This window comes from Gekko japonicus, unplaced genomic scaffold, assembly GCF_001447785.1.
Source record: "Gekko japonicus isolate JY-2015 unplaced genomic scaffold, Gekko_japonicus_V1.1 scaffold1925, whole genome shotgun sequence".
Taxonomy (NCBI): domain Eukaryota; kingdom Metazoa; phylum Chordata; class Lepidosauria; order Squamata; family Gekkonidae; genus Gekko; species Gekko japonicus.
The window spans coordinates 149,262-173,520 of record NW_015162538.1 but is presented as its reverse complement, the minus strand read 5'-3'; the positions used below and the strand labels follow the sequence as shown (position 1 = coordinate 173,520).

At 42.6% G+C, this 24,259-nt stretch overlaps 1 protein-coding gene across 1 annotated transcript in view; it reads left to right on the top strand.

The window, feature by feature from the left end:
* Positions 1–117: 117 nt before the first annotated feature.
* INSIG2 (insulin induced gene 2) overlaps positions 118–24,259 on the top strand; it is a 32,281-nt gene continuing 8,139 nt past the window's right edge. The window contains exons 1-2 of the mRNA XM_015406308.1: positions 118–205; positions 21,685–22,031. Of these exons, the coding sequence (XP_015261794.1) occupies positions 21,704–22,031 (328 nt within the window). The 5' untranslated portion in view covers positions 118–205; positions 21,685–21,703. The remainder of the gene's footprint in view (positions 206–21,684; positions 22,032–24,259) is intronic.

Below are 24,259 nucleotides of genomic sequence, written 5' to 3'. Positions count from 1 at the left end.
GGAGAGGAGGAGTGTGAAACCCCCCCCCCTCCCTTTCTCTTGCTGCCCCAGAATTCCCTGCAGCCTTCGCGGCCGGGCGGAAGCTCCCTCCGCCGCGTCAGGTCAGGTGGCCTCGTCGGGAAAAACCTCGAGGGCAGCCGCGTCGGAGGATGCGCGAGAGGCGGAGACTCGCCAGGCAGGGGAGGGAGAAGATGGCGGAGGCCGAGTGAGTAGCCAGCGGGAGCCGGGGACTTTGCGGTGGGGACGGGGCGGGCAAGGAGGGTTGGGGACGGGGCAGGTCTGGGAGAGGCGCGGTTTCGAGTCAGGCTTCTCGGGGACGCCGCCGCCTCTGCTCCGAGGCAAGGTCTAGAGTCCAAGGTTCCCTCTAAGCTGTGGAGTCCCGTGAGCAAAAATCCTACTTGGTGAGCTCCTGGCGTTAAAAGTTGTGAGCAGGCGATTTGGCTGCTGCATGAATTCGTTTGCTCTGGACTGGAGCCCTCCTTCCGGAGCTGAGACAGAAATGGGTGAGCCGGAGGCTAAAAAACTGCGAGCTGGCTCACACTGGGGGGGAGGAAAGTCGGGCTGTCCTTTTAACATCCAGTCTGAGTTGTACATGTCGTGTTTCCCGTAATATTGTGGGGTTTTTTGTTTAACTTAAAAATGGGGCTTCCATGATCATTCCAGAGCTGTAGCCTTGTTAGCACGCTGCGACAGATGTAAAGAGGAGTCTAAAGAAAATAGCTAACGTTTCACCCTGTACTCCCTGCATATCAGGGCAGTTTGACACTGGTGTTTACTTCTTCTTTTTATGTCGCAGACATATGCCTCTGCCTTGTTGCACCAACACATGGCATTTGAAGAGGTGGGCTCTGCTCTGTGGATTTACGCTAGCATAGAATTTTGTTTTTTAAGCTGCCACTAAAGTAAAGGTAAAGGTTTCCCTGGCGCGGAAGCCAGTCCAGTCCGACTCTAGGGTTGCGGTGCTCATCTCTGTTTCCAAGCCGAAGAGCCAGCGCTGTCCGAAGACGTTTCCATGGTCATGTGGCCGGCATGACTAAACACCAAGGCACATGGAATGCTGTTACCTTCCCACCGAAGTGGTCCCTATTTATCTACTTGCAATTTCTTGCTTTCGAACTGCTAGGTTGGCAGGATGGTGCCATTAGAATCCTTTTAAAAGAAGGGTGTCTTTTCCAGTAATACTCGTAAACCTCCTGTGAGTGAAAATGAACGTTAAAAACACATTATGCAACACATCAAAATGTAAAGAGGAAAAAAATCTGTGCAGCCAGCAGAATAAAAGCAGTTTATTCTGTTGAGGCTGAAGTTGTTTCCTGATTCTCTAATCCCTTCCTGTTTAACGCATTCCTACCTTGAATAAGAACTAAGAGCTAAGATCGGACTTACTAGAAGCAACTATCATTTAATTGTCAGCAGCATTTTCTATCTGTGTGGGGTGTTTCCCCATAATTATTCATGGCCATAAAGAACTGTGTGAAGGCTAATTTTTATTCCCATTATTCCCGTTTATGGACAGAAAATAAAAATGGAGAAAAAATCAGGATATACTATATTTCCTATGAGGGGAAAGTTCTCCTGTAATAAGGAAACTGCAGGTTAATAGCTAAGTCACAGAGAGGATCAAAGTGAGATGACAAGAATAGGGGTGATAGTCATTAGCACTTCAGAAGGTTTTTCTTTTGCTTTCTCCAGTACATTATTTGTGTGTGTTTAAGTATTCATCCCTTCAAATTGAATTTCCATGCATTAAGTTGTTATTTATGCAAGAATTTTGTGCATAGTGAATTACAATTCTTATCTTTTATAGAAGAAATAATCAGAGAGGGAAAATGGGGGAAAGTGTCTTTTAGTAGGTCAAGGGGGGAATAAGCAGAAGAAGAAATAATCCAAAATTCTGCATCCCACCCCACCCCAACCAGTCTTATATTATACTTATATTATACTGTCTGATCTGCAATTTCAAGAGGTTTATGTTTCTTCATCAATAGAATACTTACATAATACAAAGTCAGAGTGCATGTCTTACTAACTGGTTGTGACAGCTGTTTTAAGATTCTCTGCATGGGCATCTGTGTCTGTGACAACACAATGAACAGAATGATATCTCTTGCCAAGAGATTGTAGGAGCAAGATAATGGTAATCTCATCATGTGGGTGGCTATACAAGTAGATGTTAAGTGTGTGGTGTTAAGCCATGATCACATGGCCAAGGGCTTTATGAACAGAGTTAGGCAATGCCATGAAATTAACCTACAACTCAATTTTTTTCATGTTTATGTCTAGTTGCCATATATTATGTCATTTTCCACATACTTTTACAAAGTTTCATACGGCAACAGTTTTTCAAAATGGCATCTTACATGTGAGTAAAATGTAATATGTAAAATGAAGTTGTCATTTGTAATCTTCAGTTAATGTATACAAAATAATAGGTTAATTGACCTTTATTCTACTATATTCTTGTTTTCTCATTTATTAAATGGAGAATGCATTTTCAGTTAGAGATAAATATCAGATGAGCTTAGGTCCATTAGATTTATGTGGGGTTTACCTTGTCATATTAATCACAAAGCCACATGGGCTTTTTTATCTTGACAAAGGAAAAGCAAAATCTGTATGTATTGTCTTTTAGAATTTGTTAGCTGAGGGCAGTGTGATGACATGTTATGCGAAAGGCATTTTACATGCAGACAGCGATGAACACAACACCATAATGTATGACTTAACATAAGTGCAAATGTCATAACCTTTCCCGTGTGAATTTAATTTTCAGTTCATACATTTATTTATTTCAGATGAAAGGCAGGACGAAAGATTGCTGAATGGGGTCTTTACCACCATATTAATTATATGCTATGAATTAATTAGATAATTGTTATATTATAAGCTGCCATAAGTTCTGCAAGGGCGAAAGGCGGCTAATAAACATTTTAAATAAATCAATGATTTTTAAAGGATGATTAGTTCAGTACCTTTAACCAGGGGAGCTGCGGTGGCTCAAGTGGTTAAGACGCTGAACTGCAGGCTGTGGAAGGTTGGTAGTTCAGCAGTTCGAGACCCGAGTTGCCGCATGACGGAGTGAGCTCCCGTCTCTAGTTCCAGCTCCTGCCAACCTAGCAGTTCGAAAGCAAGAAATTGCAAAGTAGATAAATAGGGACCACTTCAGTGGGAAGGGAACAGCGTTCCGTGCACCTTGGTGTTTAGTCATGCCGGCCACATGACCACAGAAACGTCTTCGGACAGCGCTGGCTCTTCGGCTTTGAAACGGAGATGAGCACCGCAACCCTAGAGTCGGATTCGACTGGCTTTCGAGCAAGGGAACCTTTACCTTTACTTTTTACCTTTAACCAGGGTGTGATTTTAGAAGGATATAGAATCAGGGATATATCTCCATTAACCCCTTTCCTTGAAGCACGCAAACGCTTATACCGGGTTTTCCTTGGTGGTCTCAAGAAGTTGTGGTGGTAGAAAGGGCCATCAAGTCACAGCTGACTTATGGAGATTCTGTAGGGTTTTCAAGGCAAGAGACATTCAGAGGCTGTTGCCTGCCTCTGCATAGTGACCCTGGATTTCCTTGGAGATCTCCCATTCAAATACTAACCGTGGCTGACTCTGTTTAGCTTACAAGATCGGACAAGACTGGGCTAGCCTGCAACATCCAGGTCAGGGCCTCAAGAAGTTAGGTCCTTTCTAAAGCACCTTTCCTGCTAGGCTGAGGAAGAGGTCCATTCAGTCAGCTCTGATTGCCGAGGGCACTCCAGCCCACTTCCCTTGCCTCAGGAAATAGTCTGAAGAGCCCTCCCAAACGTTAAGGCCACCACAAAGTGTGAAGTTGAGAAAGTACAACTGAATCCCTTTTCACGTATTTTTAACATTACCAACAATAGCTTTGAAGGAGTGTCACTTCTCAGTGATGGCGAAACATGCTGCAGAGAGAAGAACGAAAAGAGCCATAACTGGCCAAAAGGGGAGAGAAAAAATGTAGAGTGATGAAAACAAACAGAGAAAGGGATGAAGAATATGAAAAAACCCCACATTGAGTAATGCTTAGTTCAAGACAAGGAAATGGGTTATGAGCGACGTTCCCGCTAAGCTGTGGAGTCTTGTGAGCAAAAATTCTACTTTGTGAGCTACTGGCATTGAAGTTGTGAGCGAGAGATTTGGCTGCTGCATAGATTAGCTTGCTCTGGAGCCCTCCTTCCTGAGCTAAGACAAAAATGTGTGAGCCGGAGGCTAAAAAACTGTGAGCTGGCTCACACTAACTCAGCTTAGAAGGAACACTGGTTATGAGGGGGAAAACCCTTGGATATGTCAGATGATGTGATGGTCAGGAGCATGAGATCTTGATGACAAGAGGAGCTCCCTAAACGTTTATTTTTCCTGAAAATTATGATGTGGGCATAAAAAGAAACAAATAATTAAGGTGTTGCATCAATTTTGAATGTATATGGGTGTTAACAAGTTGGCATGGCTTGATACAGAATTTTAACATGGCTGTGCCGTGTGTAGTAAAGTACTGTATACACTGTGCATTAGTTGACATTTGTGTTTGTGTCTTTGGCAATGGATAGTCACATGTTATATTAGTCACAGATCACTTACCATTACCTTAGGTTTGACATGTACTCACAGAATGGACTGTTCATGTATATTGATACAGGAAGAAGTTGTTTTTTAGAAATGTAAAAACAATTGCCTGAGTTATAGCTAAATTCTCATGGTAGTAAAACTGTCTCCTTAGTCACACATCTTAAAATACAGTAAAGGAGGCATTGCAGTTACTTCTGGCATTATTTTTTGATAGCTCAGATGAATCAAGTTTGCACAAAAATAGTTTAAAGTACATTGGAGTTCAAGTGATAACCACTACTATACAAAATACAGCAAAGTTTACACGTTTTAGGGATTACCTCATTCCATAAATTCACTTGCATGCTTGTGGACAGTGAGTACCCTTCTCCACATCTCCCACAGAGCTCTTCTTCCCAGTGAACTTTTTTAGGCTGTAGTAACAGCAATGTGGTTATCCTTCAAAAGCCCTGCAGAAAGAAGAGGAGCCATCCTGAACTGAAGAGGTTCATGGTGGCTACAAGTAATGGCTGACTAATAAACCAAGCTAAAATACGTGGGCCCTCTATTTGTGTTCATCCACTTAATCTCTTTATATAGTAATTCTGTTTTGGAGTGGCAACATTCCATGCACTCCCTCAGCCATTGGCCTTTCAGCTGCCACTCAAGAGTACTCGCATGCCATTGGTCGGGTGCTGGGTTTACTCCTCTTCCCCGCCCACTCCCCCTTCAGCCACTGTGCCCTGTCAGAATTACTGGCAAATGGCATTCTCTCTTGACGAAGACACTTCTCCCACTTGCCTCCTGTGTGGGACTAACTGTTCTCTCAGTGGCTATTGGTAGGTGTCATGAAATGGCAGTTACCTGTGTTTGTAAGATGGCTGTGGTTCTTTATTTAAAATGTTCCCCCATAAGGTTTAATCGAGCTGTAGTTCCAGAGAGGGACCTGCAGGGGTATCACTCATTGGGTTGAATGGGGCTTCCTCATCTGCTGGCTTACAGTTCCCAGCTGCCCCAAGGCCAAAAAGTGTGGGAAAACAGGGACTGTCCCAAGGCAGTCTTCGTCCCTGGGAAGCAGCAGAAATTCAGCCACTCCACAGTCGGCTGGACTGGGGAATGAATGAAAGTTTCCCTGCTCTCTTGGGCAAGAGAGAGGCTGAAGTACAGCCAGAGGTCGGTCCAAGGAATGATGCTATCCTGAGGGATGGAACCTGGAGAGGGTGAGGTTTGAGGAGGGGTGGGACCTCATACAGGTACAATGCCATAGACTCTACCCTCCCAACCAGCCATTTCTTCCTGGGTAACAAGTGTTGCCAATCTCCAGGTGAGGGCTGGAGATCACTGAAAATTACAACTGCTCTTCAGGTAGTAGAGATGAGTTCCCCTGGAGAAAATGGTGGGCTCTGTGTCATTGTACCCTGCTGAAGTTGCCACAGCACATTGACGCTGAGTGCCCAAGGCCTTGGCATTCTCCTAGAACCTCTTTCTAGAGCTCGTTGTATTTATTTCCACAACGGGCCTTATTCTTAGTATGCCATATTGTAGAGCACTGTTGAAATGACACTTTGGTCATATAGAATACAACCAGACTGCACTTAGAATTAATTGGTGATCTGCAATATGCTTAAATATCTTCTAATTGCATACTCCTCCCTTCATTATGTGTTTATTGTGTAGTCTACCTTTCTCACTGAAACTAAAGGGGAATGATGAAATATAAAAATAATGCAATAGGAACAATATAAGACATAGAATAAACAATATAATAAGATTGTATTATAAAAATTAGAAACAATGCAGTAAAAGCAAGCTAACAGGTACAGGGCATTTTCAGACAGCCTATGTATTCCGTTTCAGGAACCGGTTACTAACACACACACACACACACCCCCGGTCATTTCAGACAGACCCGCTTTAGTAACTGGCTCCTAAAGGAATATATTTACCTGTTTAGACAAACATGCTTCTGTCCTGTTTGGGAAGGGTTCAGTTCAGGAAGGAAAGCCTCCTGGGTTTCAAAACTTCCTGGTTTCCTCCCTCCCTGCGCTTGAACTCTGTATCCAGTGAGCTCCTTGTTTCCAGGTGACAGCAGTAGCGAATGTCCAGGCATCTCAATGGGGTCACTATGGTGCCGGTTTGTAGTCCTTCTTCAGCACCATAGCGCTCCCGATAGAACATTTAAAAAACACAAAATCCCTCTCAGGAAGATTGTGTGCATGGGGGGAAATGGCGAGAAAAGAAAGTGGCACAGTTTGAAATGACACACCACTTCAGAGACAGCTCCTTATTGGAAGGGAAATGCTCTGTGATGTTACCCGCCCTGAGCCCGCTTGCAGGATGGGTGAGCTATAAATGCAAATGATAAATAAATAATAAACAAACAGCCATCACTGTATTGGTTTACTCCATGATGGGACAATAACAGAAACCATTCGGTTTAGAAAGGTGGTGGTGAGAAGGCTCACACTCAACAGTGCAATAAGGTACTGTAAAGATAAAGGTTACCTTGCTTGAAAGCCAGTCGAATCTGACTCTAGGGTTGTGGTGCTCATCTCCGTTTCAAAGCCGAAGAGCCAGCGCTGTCCGAAGACGTTTCCGTGGTCATGTGGCCGGCATGACTAAACACCAAGGTGCACGGAACGCTGTTCCCTTCCCACTGAAGTGGTACCTATTGATCTACTTGCAATTTCTTGCTTTCGAACTGCTAGGTTGGCAGGAGCTGGAACTAGAGACGAGAGCTCACTCCGTCATGCGGCACACTTGGGTCTCGAACTGCTGAACTACCGACCTTCCACAGCCTGCAGCTCAGCGTCTTAACCACTTCAGCCACCATAGCTCTTCCCTTTATAAAACTGATGTCCTGAACAATTTTGTTTTACGCATTCTGTGGAATGTTAGAAGGCAGACTGTTTTACAAGGTAGGATCCACAACAGAGAATGCACCGAGATGGCATTACAGATTAGCGAAGCTGTTATAAGTGGAGCATAGTGGTTACCTCCTTGGTTTTATCCTTGTGGGTCATATTGTTTCTGTTCATCTGGAACACTGTTGAAACTCTTTTTGTTTTGGTAAAGGGCTATAAAGCATTCTGCATTCAAAAATCTTTTCTTTTTCCTTTACCATGGCCATGAGTGATACTATAATTTCATAACAGAGTTTTACAAGACCTTGAACACAACAGATTTTACCCCCTCTCACTATTTGTTGTGTCATTCAACCTTAGGAAAATTTCCATGAACGGAAGGGGAAATGATTTTTGCCAGGCAAGGTGACAGAAATCCTTTCCATCTGTGGAAATTTGCCGTGAGATCCACACCATAATTGGTGTGGTACTAGTATATTGCACAAGAACAGTTAATATCCCATTGATAATTTTGTCCCTTGTTGCTTTGATATTGATTAGCTAATGAACTCTGAGAACAGTGTCAGGAGCGTTTCTGTAATGAGTGTGTTGCTGAAGCAGCACATGTGTTTTAATTACTGTGGTTTCCTGATTATTAGAAGCAGTATGTAGCCAATAACTCACAAAACGTTCAGAGGACAGTATGTCTCCATGAAAAAGCCTACCCTTGAAATTTTATCAGGTTGCCTGAGGTTGAACTGCATTCAGTTTGTATATTCTTTACAGGTCTCTGGAGTCCTTGGAAGGTGGTGAAGGCTTTTAAAGAGTTTTGAGGTTTAAGTGAAGGAGTAATCTCACTTGTGTGTAAATGGGATAGAGTGCAAACTTAAATTTCTATGTGTATGTAAGAACCCTTTTCCACCCATCCCCCACCATGCATACATTTCCAAGGCTGTGACATGTTGGCCACTTCTGTAAGGCACTTGTATGCCACATGCTAGGCCCCTGGAGGCTTGCAGGGCACAGGATAACTCTGAGGCTCCGCGCGGTCTCCCATTATTTTTATTTGTTTGATTTAAAACATGTTTATGCTGTCTTCCTACCCAATGCAGGGTAAACTGAATAATCAAAAATGTTAAAACCAGCTTAAAAATAGATACAATAAAGAACCACAAACACATAATAGTATATTTACTAACAGCAGCAAGAATTCTCATAGCAAAGCGTTGGAAGTCTAAAGCTATACCATCAACCAAGAGAGCTTAAACAGAAGATCCTGGAAATAGCTGAAATGGACAAACTGAGTATGACATTACAGAACAAACCAGAGGAACTTTTTGGGGGCAGATGGGAAGTAATCTACAAATGGCTGAAGTTGAAGAAGATACAGTAGATTTTGAGAACTTGCTAATAACAGATAATGGATGATAAAAGAGAAAGGGACATTTTACAATAAGAAATGTATAAGTATTAAATGGATATATGTACATATCTTTGTGAAATGAAAAAATGAAAATAAATTTATTAAAAAAAAATAGATTGCATGCCAATTAAAATAGCAGTTAAAGCTGGGAGGGAGAGTCAGTGAGAGAATGCCAAACAAAACAGAAACGTCATCGCCTGTTGGCAAAAAGATAATGATAAAAAAGGAAAATAAAAGTCCAGTGGCATCTTAAATGCTATCAACATTTAGATAGAAGGGGGACAGACAAATGTCCCTGAAGGAATTCCATAGTTGTGGTGCTGATAGATAAAGGCTTTCCTTGTCACCCATATAATTCAAATAGCAAGAGTACCTGAAGCATGGCCTATATAAAGATGACTGTAGTGGTAGAATATGTTAGTATTATTGTCACTGGCAGGGCATATGGCATTGTAGTATATAGCAGGTGGCAGCTGACTTGGCCAAGGGAGAGAGGGAGTTCAGTAGAATAATGGTAGACAATCCCCATAGCACATACACAACCGCACACAGGAAGATAGACTGTGTGGTAAGTGGGTTAAATGGGGTTGTTCACAATATTCTTTCATAATGTTGATATCTCCAAAGACATGTTTGTGCATCTGACAAGTAGCTGAACAAATAGCTCATTTCCTAGAGTAGAAAGGGCCTCTTAAATATGCTGTTACAACAGCCCTGCTTACTGTGTTGCCAGCACCACACAACTCTGGCCTAAATCTGTTTGTCACTTTGCTGTCTGCCAAGCTTGGCCCTGTTGCAATTGACAGGCATTGCTCAAAAGGCTGAACTTTTGTTGTTGAACATTTATTTAATATTTTTTTTATCCTGCTTTTCTCCCGCACTGGAGAGTCAAAGAGGGCTTACAGAAGTAAAATGCATGAAAACAAATGCACATTAGAACAAAAACCTACAGCCCAGCAAGCCCCATTTAGAGGAGCTTGTCCCTGTTTAATGGCCTTAGCCTCAATGTTACCTTTCCAGACAGGTGATAGTTTGATGTGAACTTTGTTTTAAGATGTTGACAGCTAAAATGACCGGGGGGGGGGGAGTTAACACTTATTTCTAAAGTTTTATCCTGCCCGTCATTCTAAAAAGGAAAACTGATGGTGGCCAGAAGCATCAATACAATGAATGTTTTATCTTTACTAACTGTCAGTGTTGTACAGTTTCTGTTAGCTCCACCAATGAAATGTAATTCTAGAACCTAGAATTGGTTTCTTTCTTAGAATTATAGGTTGAAAAAACCCGGCTCCTCTTAGTCTAACTTCTAAGACAAAAGGGACCTGGTATCTTGAAGACTGGCAGATTTATTGTAGCATTGGCTTTGTGGACTAGAGCTAACTTTGTCATGGTTGTCCACAAAAGTTGATGCTACAATAAATCTGCCTCTTGGGGACTTGCAGAAATGTGAATGCGAGATTCAGCTTTCTGCTAAAGAAGGGCCTATTCATGTGGAGCTTGTAGGAATGTTAGTGTTGATGATACACACTGCTTTTTTGAGGTTCCGTGATATAACATGGTTTGGATTAGATGTTCTTCTGAGTTTTGTGGCATTTCCAGTAGTTCCGAATTACAGTGGGTCACAGAAGATCAGGAAGAAATCAGCATGTGTCACTTCGAAATGCTCTTGGTGTGTTGGTTCCTTTAAAAAAAAAAGATTAGAAACTAAGCTAAAGACAGCTGCAACAGATTTTTATCTCAACACCTCCCAGTTTACCTTTCAGATTACTTGGATTAGTGGTTTATCTTCTAGGAATGAGTTTTACTGATAAGAGAAACTTAAGGAGAAAGTTTCCATTTAGGACAACAGGGTTTCTCTCCTCCCTCCTCCCCCAGCAGTGTAGTAGGAATATAGTATTCCATCTTCTAAGTAGGATAAAGGCCACTAGCTAGCTAGTTCTTGGCATAGCAGGAGAAAAGTATGATTTCTAAAGTGGGGAGGGTTAGGGAAAATAGCTTGGCAGATCCAATAACTGGTATTCTTTTTTGTAAGGTTCTTTAGTCATGTAGCATTGCTTGTTAATACGTAATAAAGAGGTATTCTAACTAGGTGGTGCTGGCTACCCCCCCATCACCTTTAGGTAGGGGGTGCTGGTTCCCCCCCCCCCCAGTTAATGAGTCTTAAAGCACCTTTAAAAATATACATATCAAAAAGGTTGTACAGGATCCAAAAATTTTGTATTCCAGTATTCAATTAATAGTATCAGTTCTTTACAAATCTGTTAGCTTGATTATTCATCCTTTGTTTTATGATAAGCCAGTTTTATTACTAACTAGGAGTAAGGCCCATTGTGGGGAGAAATACGACGAGCTCTAGAAGGAAGTTCCAGGTGAGTAGGGTTGCCAAGTCGAATATCCTTACCGGCGGGGGAGCATCGCCGGGCTCCGGGAGCTCTCCTCCGACTCGCACGTGCCACCAGCACATCCCGGAAGTGACGTGCGACGTTGATCACATCGGGGGCATGGCCCCGATCGTCGGAGGGAAAACCATAGAGTTTCCCCTCCGATGATCGGGGCCACGCCCCCAACCTGATCGACGTGGTTGCGCCACCTCTGGTGCGCTTCAGGGGGCGGAGTTCCCCCGGGGGCCCGATTCCGCGGCGGCGGAAATCAGGCCTCCAAAGCAGGGGTTTACCCCCCCTGCCCCCACTTGGCAGCCCTAAAGGTGAGTGTCCCGACTGTGGCTGGTGGGGCAGCAGAGGGAAGGGGAAAATAGAGTGAGGCAAGCCATGTTTATTTTCTTTTGCTTAGCTATAAGACCGGGCTGCCCCAAGTCATTTGGCTGCCCCACGTGGGTAGTATGGGAGGACAGCCTCATGGTAACAGGTATGGTTCCATCCACCCCTGACTTGTGTTGATTTGGGATTATGCAGTGGCAGCTAAGGTAGAAAAGCACCTCCTCCTATGCCATGTCTTCTGGGTTCCAAGGGTCTGGAAAGCGGTTTCATAGCCAGTTACAGGGTTGCCAACTCTAGGTTGGGAAATACCTGTAGTTTTGAGGGGTAGAGCCTGAGGAGGGCAGGGTTTGTGGTGCAGAGGGACCTCAGCAGGGTATAATTCCATAGTGCATTGCCCAAAGCAGCCATTTTCTCCAGGAGAACTGATCTTGGAGATCTCCAGGTGCTGCCTGGAGGCTGGCAGTACTAAGGGGAGGGCCAGACCTGTAGATTTGAGGGGTAGAGCTTGGGGAGGTCAGGGTTTGGGGTGCGGAGGGACCTCAGCAGGGTATAATTCCATAGAGTCCATTGCCCAAAGCAGCCATTCTCTCCAGGAGAACTGATCTTGGAGATCTCCAGGTGCTGCCTGGAGGCTGGTAATACTAAGGGGAGGGCCAGACCTGTAGATTGGAGGGGTAGAACCTGGGGAGGGCAGAGTTTGGGGTGCAGAGGGACTTCAGCAGGGTATAATGCCACAGAGTCCACTACCCAAAGCAGCCATTGTAATAGCTGGGAAATTTTCTGTAGGGGAAATGATGTGCTGTGGCTGGGGAACATTGTGATTTCTGGGAGATCTCCAGGCTCCACAGGGAGATTAGCAACTCCAGTGACCATTTAAGGGAAGATTGGGGTATGTATTTTGGCAACTCCATTGACCATTTAAGGGAAGATTGGGATATGTATTTTACCTCAGGACACATTCAATGACTCCCAACAGGAACAGCAAACTGTTTAGAATGTTAGAGGCAAGGGCCAATCAGGCCGCATATGCAAATGACCTCTGTGTTCCGACTGGCTATTGGGGGGAGAGGAACAGCAAACTGTTTAGAATATTGGAGGTGAGACTCAGGCAACGCAGCCAGTGGATAGGGACAGCTTCTGAGTGACAGATCAGGGAACCATCTGATTTGGGAGCGTGTGGAATGTTCAAGAGAGTCCATGACCAAAACAGAATTATTATATAGAGAGATGCTATGTTCCAGATTTATCTATACCACGATACACATCTTTGCAGCTATTACCAAAGCTGTAACCTGTTCTGTATCATCAATTCCAACACAATTTTTAAAGAGCCTAACAGTACTACTTTTGGATCTTTTAGTATTTCGTGGGCTGATGTTTCTTTAATTACCATTAAAATTTGTTCCCAAAAAGGGATTCTTATGGGCAATGCCAGAATACATATGCTATATCAGCTGTTGTGGTTTGACCCTGCCAGCATTTTGCTGTGTCATGAATGTTTCTGAGGCTTAGAGGTGCTAGTACTGACAGAATTGTTATTTAGAATAACTTCCCTTCATATATACATTACTCACATTCCTATTGATGTGGTCCCATATCCGTTCCCACACACATGCTGCAGAATAGAGTCCCCTATTTTCCACCTATATTTATACTCTTGCCACTTAATTTGTCAATTATTCAAAGGTTATATAGACCTCCTATTTGTCCTCTCTATTAACAACTCTGATTCAATCTTATTTCGGTTAGTAGATATTTCATATTTTTTAATGATAGCTCTTGGTCTGTGGCTCTTAGACCAGGGGCTTTGTAAGAAACCCAGGAAGGACTAGAAAGCCAGGGCCCTAGTCTCTTTGTGTTCCGAGGAAGGTAAGTAGACTTTCCACAAGGAGAGCCTCATAAATATAAAGGGTTTTAAAAGGGGGATTATATATAATGTTTTTTTAAGCAGTTATGAAGGCAGAATGCCAGCAGGGGGTTGGGGGCTATCCAGTGTTTTGCACGGAGTATTGTATCGGTCTGAAATGAAATGAAATAATAAGAGTTGCTTAGGAATTGTAATACTGTGGAGCTTTTTTGATGTTAAGTTTCATATGCTGCAAAGTGAAAGCAGCTGAGTGTGAGTTGGGGGGTGTTGGCAGCCCGAGCTGCCTGTCAAGCTATGGAGGGGCACTATTAGTGTTTTCAGGGCACAGAAGGGCGTCAAAGGCCCCCCCCCCCGGGGTTGCCTTGACAATTGATTCATTGGCACCAGCATGTCTGGTTCATGAACTGTCTGCATGAATATCATGAACCTCCATGAAAAATGGGGCGGTTCATGGGAGACATGATCTCACAAACCAACGCTCGCGAACCATTAACTGGGCCTGGTTTGTGACGAATTTCGGTTTGTGACGAATTTCGGTTTGTGAGCCGGTTCGTGACAATCCCTAACCATTACACCTTCTTCCAGACACCACCAGGATGGCCTTGCCTCTAAACCTTAAGTCTTCTGTAAGTGTATCGTTCTGGGTGACGCTTTACCATAGTGAAGAGCACAGGCACAATGTGTGATTTCGCCCATTATACCAGTGACACCCGTACACCTTCTTGTCAGCTGTTATCATGCCCACACCAGCAAAGAGGAGCATGCGGACAGTAGCACTCATATTCCTCTCCACCAGGCCCCACCTCTCCCAGGCCTACAAAACTTAACACAGTCACAATGGCACTTAAGTCCAGGTGGGCTAATGGTTGTTGTGAGGAAGTTTACAAGCACAGCGTGGAACTTTATGTAGGTGGTACCTTCAGTTCCACACAGTCAGGTTTCTCTGTGCAACCAACTTTGGGAGTTTTTACAAAGTTTCTCAAGCTTTACCGTCACATCTTTTGTTTCTACTCAAAAGCAGCAGGACTTGGTGAAATGAGCATCTGCCCAACAGTGGAATACTTAAACTTTTATTATGAATTTCTAAGCCTTCAGAAGGCGATTTTTCTTATTCCGTGTTACTACTTTTCTACATTTCCCCTTCCCTCTGTGTGGCCTTCTGTTCTTTCTCTATCTCTCAGCCTAATGAGCAGTTGCCCATAAATCTTTCATAGTCCCAGTACTAGCAGTTCCATGGCTACAAGTAAAAGGTGGACTGCCAGAGCCATAGAAACTGTTCACAACTGAGCCTTGGCATGTTAAGAACCTGAACCCTGGATCTATAAGGAGACAGAGATACCATTCTGCATCGGCTTCTACTTGGGCCCAAGATTCCAGACAAGTTGCATAGCTCATCACTGGGTTACTCAGTGTCGTTGATTAGTTTGTAGGTTTGGAGAAGTAAAACTTTTGGATATTTTGAAGCCATGGAAAAATCATTTTTTCCCCAGGGTAATTTTTTGACATTTGAGGGGAAATGGAAATGCAGAATACTTACTTACTCTATAAAACCTAAACTGTTAGTTTGTAGGTTTGGAGAAGTAAAACTTCTGGAAAATCATTTTTTTCCCAGGGTAATTTTTTGAAATTTGAGGGGAAATGGAAATGCAGATTACTTACTTACTCTATAAAACCTAAACTGTTTTTTTTTTGCCTTAACAACATAAAGTGTACCATTTATAACTCAGCATATAATAATGCACTGTTTGGCATATGTATGGATGCTTACTTACTCTATAAAACCTAAACTGTTTTGTTTGTTTTTTTGCCTTAACAACATAAAGTATACCATTTGTAACTCAGCATATAACAATGCACTGTTTGGCATATGTATGGATGTTTAAACTTTTATTATAAAAGTATATATGCGTAATCTTCTACAAGCAAGATTGCAAATGTACCCAGTACTTGGGAGACACATGCATTCTGTGGAAGGGCAAGGGGATGAAACTGCTGCCTTCAGTCTCTTATGTGAGTGGCCAGAATAAGGAGGAGGGAACAATTTTGTTTTCTTTTTCTCTGTCTACTGCAGTGTCCCAACCCACATAGCTATAACTCGACCTTGGATTTTTTTTTTACATGGTCAAAAGTGGCTGCTAGGGAGAGGAGACAGCCCAACAAGTTGGGATTCATGTGCAGACCTGATACAGTCCTTGCACTGGATCCAACACATTTTCTAATGCTATGGGTTTTATTAAATCCAAAATTTTATAGTATACATTTTGGGTGAGTAAAACCTCATCTTGAGAAGTAGTTCACTCATTCCAAATGAGAAAATGTGTGATAGGAATTTCCCACCAATTTCTGATTTTTTTCTGTTGGAAAAATAAAAGCACTGCCCATTGGGGGGGGAAGGGGGGAACAGCCTTTGTGTCTCTGGCTTTGGGTGAAGATTATATGGTACAAGTCTCTTTGCGCTGAATGAATGGAACCTTTTAGAAGATGATGGTAGTTTGTGGAAGGAAGCACAAGTAATTTTTACGGCACTTCTTTGGGAATTCTGTACAGTGTAGAAGGGCAGGCTAGCAGTATGCACTAGCTGCAAACAGGTCAATGCATATTGGGCCTCTGCAAAACAAGGTATGGTGGAAGGGAGACTAATAGCCTCTTGCAGCTTACATCTCTTCCTCTTCCTCATGAATATGAATGATCAAAAGAGGCCAACGGTTGGCAGCTTCAGAGTGTACAAAACACCACTTTAGTTCCCCCCCCCACCTCCTTTAACGTTCCAGGTGACTTAGCTGTCAGTCAAAATGCTTGTTATACATGAATGTGACACTGAATCTGTGTAGAACAAGAGGTTTGATTGATAGGTTGGGAAAAAGTGTCTGGGAATGGAACTCTGCCATTGAGATCCAGAGGGTGTTGTAGGCAGAGTTGGGGTGGGGACTGTGGAGTTTTCTTAACTGCTCTGTCCACTGTTTAAGTCGTATAAGAAATATGTCTGTGCTACTTGTGGAATTATTTGAATGGCCTTTTTTTAAAGGTAACTTTTTAGCTGTGTAGTGAATGCAAGCCCACACCATGTTGTTGCCTAAGCTGATTTTGCCGTAATATTCCATATTGTGCTGACCATCAGACTTGATGTAGCTAACTTTCACCTTATATAGCAGGTATGTCCAACAGGTAGATCGCAATCTACCAGTAGATCGCGGAGGGATCAGAGGTAGATCACCAGCCCCACTTGGTGTCCTGGTTTGCTGGACAGGTGTTTGCGGGTTTTTGATGATTGTTTGGTGGTATTTGATTATTGGTGCCAGTATGATGAATTTTGCTTACCAGTAAATGACAGAAGGTGCATTATAAATGGGGGAGCGGGCGGGCGGTGGAACCCAACTTTAGTGGGTTAAAATCTAATTTGAAACTAATTTGAAACTTTATTTTCATGGTGGTAGATCACCGGGCACTTTTGGCCGGAAAAAATAGATTACTGCCTGTTCGAAGTTGGACGTGCCTGTTATATAGACTTCCTGTAAGTAGTCACTTGTAACCTGCAGTCTCTTCATAAACTTGTGGATGGGCTGTATGCTGTTCTGTGCCACCATAATCATAGCGGGGTTTTTTTTGCTATAAATAGTATTCTGTGTCCCTCCCCTATAAATAGCATCAGTATAGTTTTTCCTAAATGCCAGGATAATTGGGAGGCCATGTTGTCCCCCCCCCCCACTGCCTCCTACTTTTGCCATCATTGAGAAAACCAGCTGAAGGCTGTTTTCTTCTTATTCTAGAATTAGATAATTCAGTCTATTTCACTATACTCTTTTGAGTCTCTTCCTTTTGTATATCGGCTTAGTGCTTTCCATTTAATGGTTACTTCAGTTAGATATTAACTCTTTGAAACTGCTCAGTCATAGCTGAAAAGGACATAAAAGTTTTAGGACTGTACAACTGGATTGCATAAATCCCTGTGTGGTACAGATCGAGTGCATTAAACACTGTTTCTGGTATCTCAGGTTAGGTCTGTAGACAGAAGTCACAAAGGTTTGTAGATCACATCTTCATTAGGAATGCAGTGAATTTTGCCACGAACATGTTTGTATTACAAATCTGCCCTAGGTCTCTGTGTTCTTACACACATGATGTGGGTTTGCCTGCATGAAAAAGCATGTTCCCTCTTCTTGTGCCATCATCCCGTGACAAAATCCAGCCTATCCTGTAACCGGTGCCTTTGGGTACTCTGGTTACTCTACCCAAACATATACCTGAAAAATAACAGTATTTGTCAGATATATATCTCGGCTTCCCAAATGTATCCATGTTTTCTTGGGAAAACCGAGAAAAAAATTCCCAGTTAATTTGGGGTGGTTCTGAAAACAGCAGACAAACAGCTGCTTGTTGGGCAAGCTTATGCAGTCCCTTTAAACTGCAGGAGTCAGCCTGAGGATCAGCTGGGGCGGCAGGGAGCTGGGAATTGAGATCAGCTGGGTCAGTGGGGAGTTGAGAGCTCCCTGCTGGCGCAGCTCTGCACTTTCTTAGTCAGGAGAGGGCAGCCCAGCCGGGATCAGCTCTGTGCTGTCTTCTCTTGCTGCCCGGTTTAACTGGGTGTCGGGAAGGGCAGCCCAGCTAGGGATGCTGTGCCTGCTCCCTGCAGGTACAGCTCTGCGCTGCACTCTCCTGCCCCTCGGTACCGGGGTGCAGAAGCCAAGCCAGACCCCAGATCAGGCTGGTATTTTTTTTTTTATTGGCAATTTTCAGTTTTGGGTCTATCTGCGGGACCGCCTTTTCCCATATGTTCCCCCAAGAGCACTGAGATCTGAGTCACAGGACCGTCTGGTCCCCCCTGGCCCTAGGGATGCCAAATTAACATCGACTAGAACTAGGGCGTTCTCCTTGGTAGCACCAATATTATGGAACCAGCTCCCTCATGAGATCCGTGCCCTCCAGGATCTCGGCCAGTTCCGGAAAGCGGCGAAGACGGAGTTATTCCGCCAAGCATTTAATAACTTAGACCAAGCATGAAAGCACTTTATGGCTGCCGCCATGAGTACGTTGTATTGTATGTAAATTTTGATTTTAATGCATTGTATAGACTGTTTTAGAGGTATTGTTTTGTTGTTTTTATTGTTGTAAGCCGCCCTGAGCCGCTTCGGCGGGAGGGCGGGATAAAAAAATCAAATAAATAAATAAATAAATAAAATATTGGAGAAATTTTGGGATTTCCGAAAAGTCCAGGGTTTTCTGGGAATCCGAGAATATTTTGGGGTCCAATAGACCTGAACTGACAAATACCGGTGAAAAGAAATCGTACCACAGTTACACTACAAGACAATTACTTTTGATGGAGCAAACACATTACCAGACCCTCTACTGAGCCATTACAGAGGAACCTGGGTCTCAGTGTAGGGTCACAGCATCTGGGCAAACCATTTGAATGAAGAACAAAGGAGGCTTCCACCTCTTGAATCTTCTTGCCTGCTTTGGTGGGCACCTTCCCCAATCCAGATTTAGGGCTCCTGCCCTCTTGGGAGATACTCCCAAACTCTTCCCCAATCAGTTTAGATGTCAGGTACTTCATTCTCTGTACGACAGGTCATGTTTTACAACAGTCAGACATCCTCCCCCCTTGGCAGGTAAGCCAAATGGCTATCTCCAGCTGAAACCCCTTTCCTGTTTTCTCTGACCCTCTGGTGCATTTTATTGCCCTTACCTTGTGGAAATAAACAGTTGCCATGGTTTCAGGGATTGTTTGACACATCACAAAGCATCTATAGCTCTGAATTCACAACAGCTTGAACTTATGTTCAAAGATGTCTATCAGATGTGGGTTGATCACCTAGCCTATTTGGTTCATGACAAATAGAGGTGAATGCCTTAAACAGGTTTACATTGAGTTTTTGTAAAGCTGTGTATGTAGAAAGACACTGCCAATTCAAACCACTTAATAACTATTAGTGTCAATAGTGGCTACTCAGGTGAACAGTGAAGGATTTATTTATGACTGCTTTATGTAATTTATAACTGATTTGTTTATTTAAACAACTGCCTCTGCTGGATGGAGCAGTTACAGAGCAAGGCAGGTAGGGTAGTAAAACAATTAGATTGTGTGAGTGTGTGTATGTGTGAAAAGCCAGTTGTGCTGTACTGCATGGTTAGGAAGGAATACAGTGAAGCAAACTGCCCAAACAGTCACGAATGGGTAAATGAACAGCCAACTGATCACTGAAAAATCAGCTCCCTCTTTGTGACTGGCGAACTGGCCATTAACCAAACTGGTGAGTGTTCCACCATCTCTGATATTTATGACTTAAATGAATGGGGCTGGATGTGTGTTCCTCTGGTGGGTCTCAAGATCTGGATGTTTTCCCATCCAGGTGTTTTCCATTGAAGATAACTACAAAAATCTAGGGGAGGGGAGGGGAGTGTAATGAGAGATGCACTGTAGGTTATCCTTCAATTTATTATCTTTTCTTCTGACTTTTCTTTTTAAAATGTGTTGTAAATATTTCTAGATGATGTTATTATTTTGAATAATACTCCAGTTGATGGAGATACATATTCTGTATATAAGTTGGTTTATTTCTCTATTGCCTGTTTTCATCATCTGCTAGATGGTGGCTGTTGAGAAACCATAAAATTAAACATGAAATCTTGGAGCACTTATTTTGAGACACCGCCCTTTAAAACTTGGACCATACTTCTGTTCTTTTGTTGATGTATTTGACTTTGTCTAAAGATCAAAGACTGTTCTTTTCCCCTGCAAACAACAACAGACTTCTAAGACACTCATCTTTTGCCATGTCAAAGTAATGCAAATGTCCCATTTTACCTGTCAAAGCAGCATCTTCCATTGCCATTCTAAGATTCTTTCAATTATCTGCTTTATCTGTTTAGCAATGTAAGCTAGTTTGAAGACATGATTTATGCAGGGTATAATATTTTTAAGCAGTTTATTAAACCACAGAGTCCATTTTTAAAGTGTGGAGGGAATTTAGATGCCTCTCAGCTACTTAATACTCATAACTGAATTGCAGAATTCAATCGGTGTAATCTGAAAGCCTTGGTGTTGTTAATCTCAAATGTTAAAAAATTCTGAAGTAATTCCTGAAGTGATAATGGTAATGAATAACTTGAATGAATGAAACTATGCAATTAGTAAACATAATCTTTAATTTGATTTGATTTATGGTTTAGTAGATTTTCTAATCTGGTTTGGATCCTACTGCTCTGTTCAGCTAAGTGTGGAGTCTTGCTTTTTTAAATGAAGATTTCTTATGCAAGAAGAAGAGTCCATACTTAGTGGAGAAGGCTGAGCATAAGAGCCATGCTGGATCAGACCAGAGGTTCATCTAGTCTAGCATTCTGTTCACACTGTGGCTACCTCTAGAAAGCCTACAAACAGGAAGTCTGCAACAGCATCATCCTCCCTGTGCTCCGCAGCAACTGATTTAAAGAGGCACACTACCTCTGGTACTGGAGAGAGATTGTAGTATCCCAACCACTATTGCTTGTGAACATTCATTCACAACCAGGAGGACAAGGAATGTATTAAAAAAATGAAATGTGAACATTCTGAGCATCATAACTAACATAGGATCACCTGCTGTCTTCAGATGATAATATTATTCTTATGTCTTTTAATTGCAGAATTGGAGCATCATAACTAACATAGGATCACCTGCTTACCACTGTCTTCAGATGATAATATGATTCTTATATCTTTTAATTGCAGAATTGACTAAGTTTTGGTGAAAATTGGTAGAATTGTTCAAGATGGATCTTTGTACATATCAGTTGGATGGCAACCATTTTTAAAAGGAGAACATTTTTAGTTGCGCCAACAAGTGCAGAACTTTGCCTGCTCACTTCCATGTAAACCAAAGCATAGGCGAAAGGCTGTTTTAATCCCCTGCGCAGTGTGAATAACAACACAAGGCTTTGGCACTTTTCCCAATATGTTGTTCCAGGGGTTGGCTATGTTGTGCAAACCAGCCAAGGCACTGGCATTCAAGGTCATGAATATGGAAAATTCTGTGAAGCTTCTTTACTGTTCACCCTTTGTGTGCATGTATTTACTTGCATGTATGTTAAAGAACTTGATACCTGTGCAGTGAAATGAGTGCCAAAGATAACTAATAGGTCCTTATGTTTTGGAGAGTATTCTGGGCTCTGTTATCAAGCACCTAGAATTTGGCCCCCCAAATACCAGTTGCCTAGACCTCTATGTTGATTCCATAAAGTGTATGTATATTCTATGACTGCTTAAGCAACATTACCATTTTTGAACAGGATTTGGAGTACCTCCTGAATGTGTGAAAATATTTCTTCGACTTGGCTCATCTTCTTCTCTGGACCCCAGAGTTCTGCGTTGAATGTTGATGAAATGCATGAGGCCATGGCAGATGACAACATACAACCTTCCATACGAAAGAAGTGTGGCCCATACATTCCTTCAGTAACCAGCCGCAGCCTGAACTTGGCGATCCGTGGGATAGTCCTCTTTTTAATTGGCGTCTTTCTGGCATTGGTATTAAACTTGCTGCAGATTCAGAGAAACGTCACCTTGTTTCCACCAGATGTGATTACAAGTATCTTCTCTTCAGCTTGGTGGGTACCACTTTGCTGTGGAACAGCATCCCCTGCCAAAGAATTTGAGGCTGACAGTTGTTTGCACATTATAATGTCTGGCATACTGGGAACCCACACATGCATGCAGGAGGCGAGGGTGGTGCAAAAGGATTGTGTTGTGTCATACGGGGATCCGTCCACAAACAAATGTTGCATCTACAGGAGGAGGTTTGATTCAACAGTCTTCAAGTGCTATGGTGGTGAATGCCCCATCTAGCCTAACTTTTATAGCTACGGCTAATGGACTGCCCAAAAAAATGTTAGCTTTTTGTGGGTTAAGATTCTAATATGGAGAATCTGTCTAGGCAGCAGCATCCTGAGTCTCGGTGGTAAAAAGACTTCTGAGCATTTTTCAGATATTAGAATCTGTCATAATGCCCCCAGATATGGTGCTGGGAATACCAGAACTTCAAACATGCTCTTGTGTAAAGGTATTTGTTTAAGGCACGTGGCTTAAGAAACCACAGATATGTCCCTTGAACAGCAGCAAGCTTCAGAAAGGTCTTGGAATCAGGTTGGTTTGATGCAATTCTACTGGAATCATTAACATGCTTACTTTTGTGCTACTGACCAGCTTTACAAATCTAATGTATAGTAAAATGCGGGTGCACTACAAAGATGTGGTCTGAGATAAATGTCTTCTGTAAGCAAGCATGGCATCCAAAACAAAAGCTCAGGAAGGGATTTAAGAAGAGGCAGAATTAAAGGATAAGTCCTTTCTGCATCTCCCCCCCCCCTTACATATTTCAGCATCTACTTTTATGAATTAAGTTACTGCATAAGATCTTTTTAATAAGAGATTCCTTTTGACAGAATGGTTGGGGGAAGAAACAATGGAGAGTTTGATTGCAAGTAAACTTCCACAGTGAAGCTGATGCTTTCTGGAGGCTGTCCTTGTAGTATTCTAATACAGGGTAATAAACTGATCTGTTGTCTAGCAAACAGATATTTTAGCTAACTGCAGCCTTCAAGGCTATTTGTCTCACGTTATCTAATTACTTTCCTTTGGGGGAATAGATAAACACAGAGGACCCTTATTTGACCCTTATTTTCTTAATACATTGATTTTCTTTCTTCTTGGGAGTGCAGGAAAGGTGGTTTTCTGTAAGATATTCCATAAGAACTTCTTCAATCTTTTGCATGGGTAGAACCCAGTTGTTATAATCCTGCATGAATGTGTACACCAGTATTTCTGGCACAGTGCTCTTGCAGTTATTTCATTCCGCTCCCAGTTCTTTGGGTGAAACATCTAAAATTGGGTCTTGGCAAGCCAGTACCCCATCAAGTGTGTTTTATTTATTTTATTAAAGAAACACAATATTCTTACTTTGCTGCATCCCCATTTATAGGTGACAAAAGATTAGCAGTTATCTCTCCTTTCTTCTTTGCTCATGGGATAATGCCACTTGACAAAGAGTTTACTGTCAGTGATACATTGAATGCAGTGGCTGTAGATTTTCTACCTGATAGTGTTATTATCTGACTTTTTATTTTCTCAAATTGTGTCTTGCATTATAGTTCCAGTGGACCCTCGAGGCAGCTCACAATGCATAATCACAATGACAGTATTTTTTAAAAAAATTATAGATTAGTGCCTACTTGTAACTGATTATTTATATGGATTGTAATCATAACCACCATGTGTGGTTTTCCGCTGGCCCAGTGAAGCTTTTCAGTTCCCCCTTCCACAGTCAGCGCCCTGCATACTTAAGACCAAGGAGAATATGTGAGGTAAAAGGCTACCACAGGAAGAAAACATCACCCAGTTTGGTGTAGTTTGGTATAGTGGTCAAGAGTGGCAGACTCTAATCTGGAGAAGTGGGTTTGATTCCCCACTCTTCCACAAGCAGCCAGCTGGTCGGCCTCAGTTCTGTGAGAGCTGTTCTCTCAGGAGCAGCTCTCTCAGAGCTCTCTCAGCCCCACCTACCTCACAGGGTGTCTGTTGTGGGGAGAGGAAGGGAAGGAGATTGTAAGCCGTACTGAGACTCTTAGTGAAGGGCGAGGTATAAATCTAACTACTTCTCCCCCGTCATTCTAATAAGGTAAAATTATTTCCATTCCTATACTCGAGGTGGGGTTGTATGTCATCTACAGTGCTTGTCTTTTGTCTTGGGATGGTATATGAATGCCTTTTTCCATGGACTTTCCTAATTCACCGTAGTAAGCAGGGGTTGTTTCGTAGAAAAAGAGCTAGGGGAACTCATTAGCATAACTTATTAGCATATGCCACACCCCC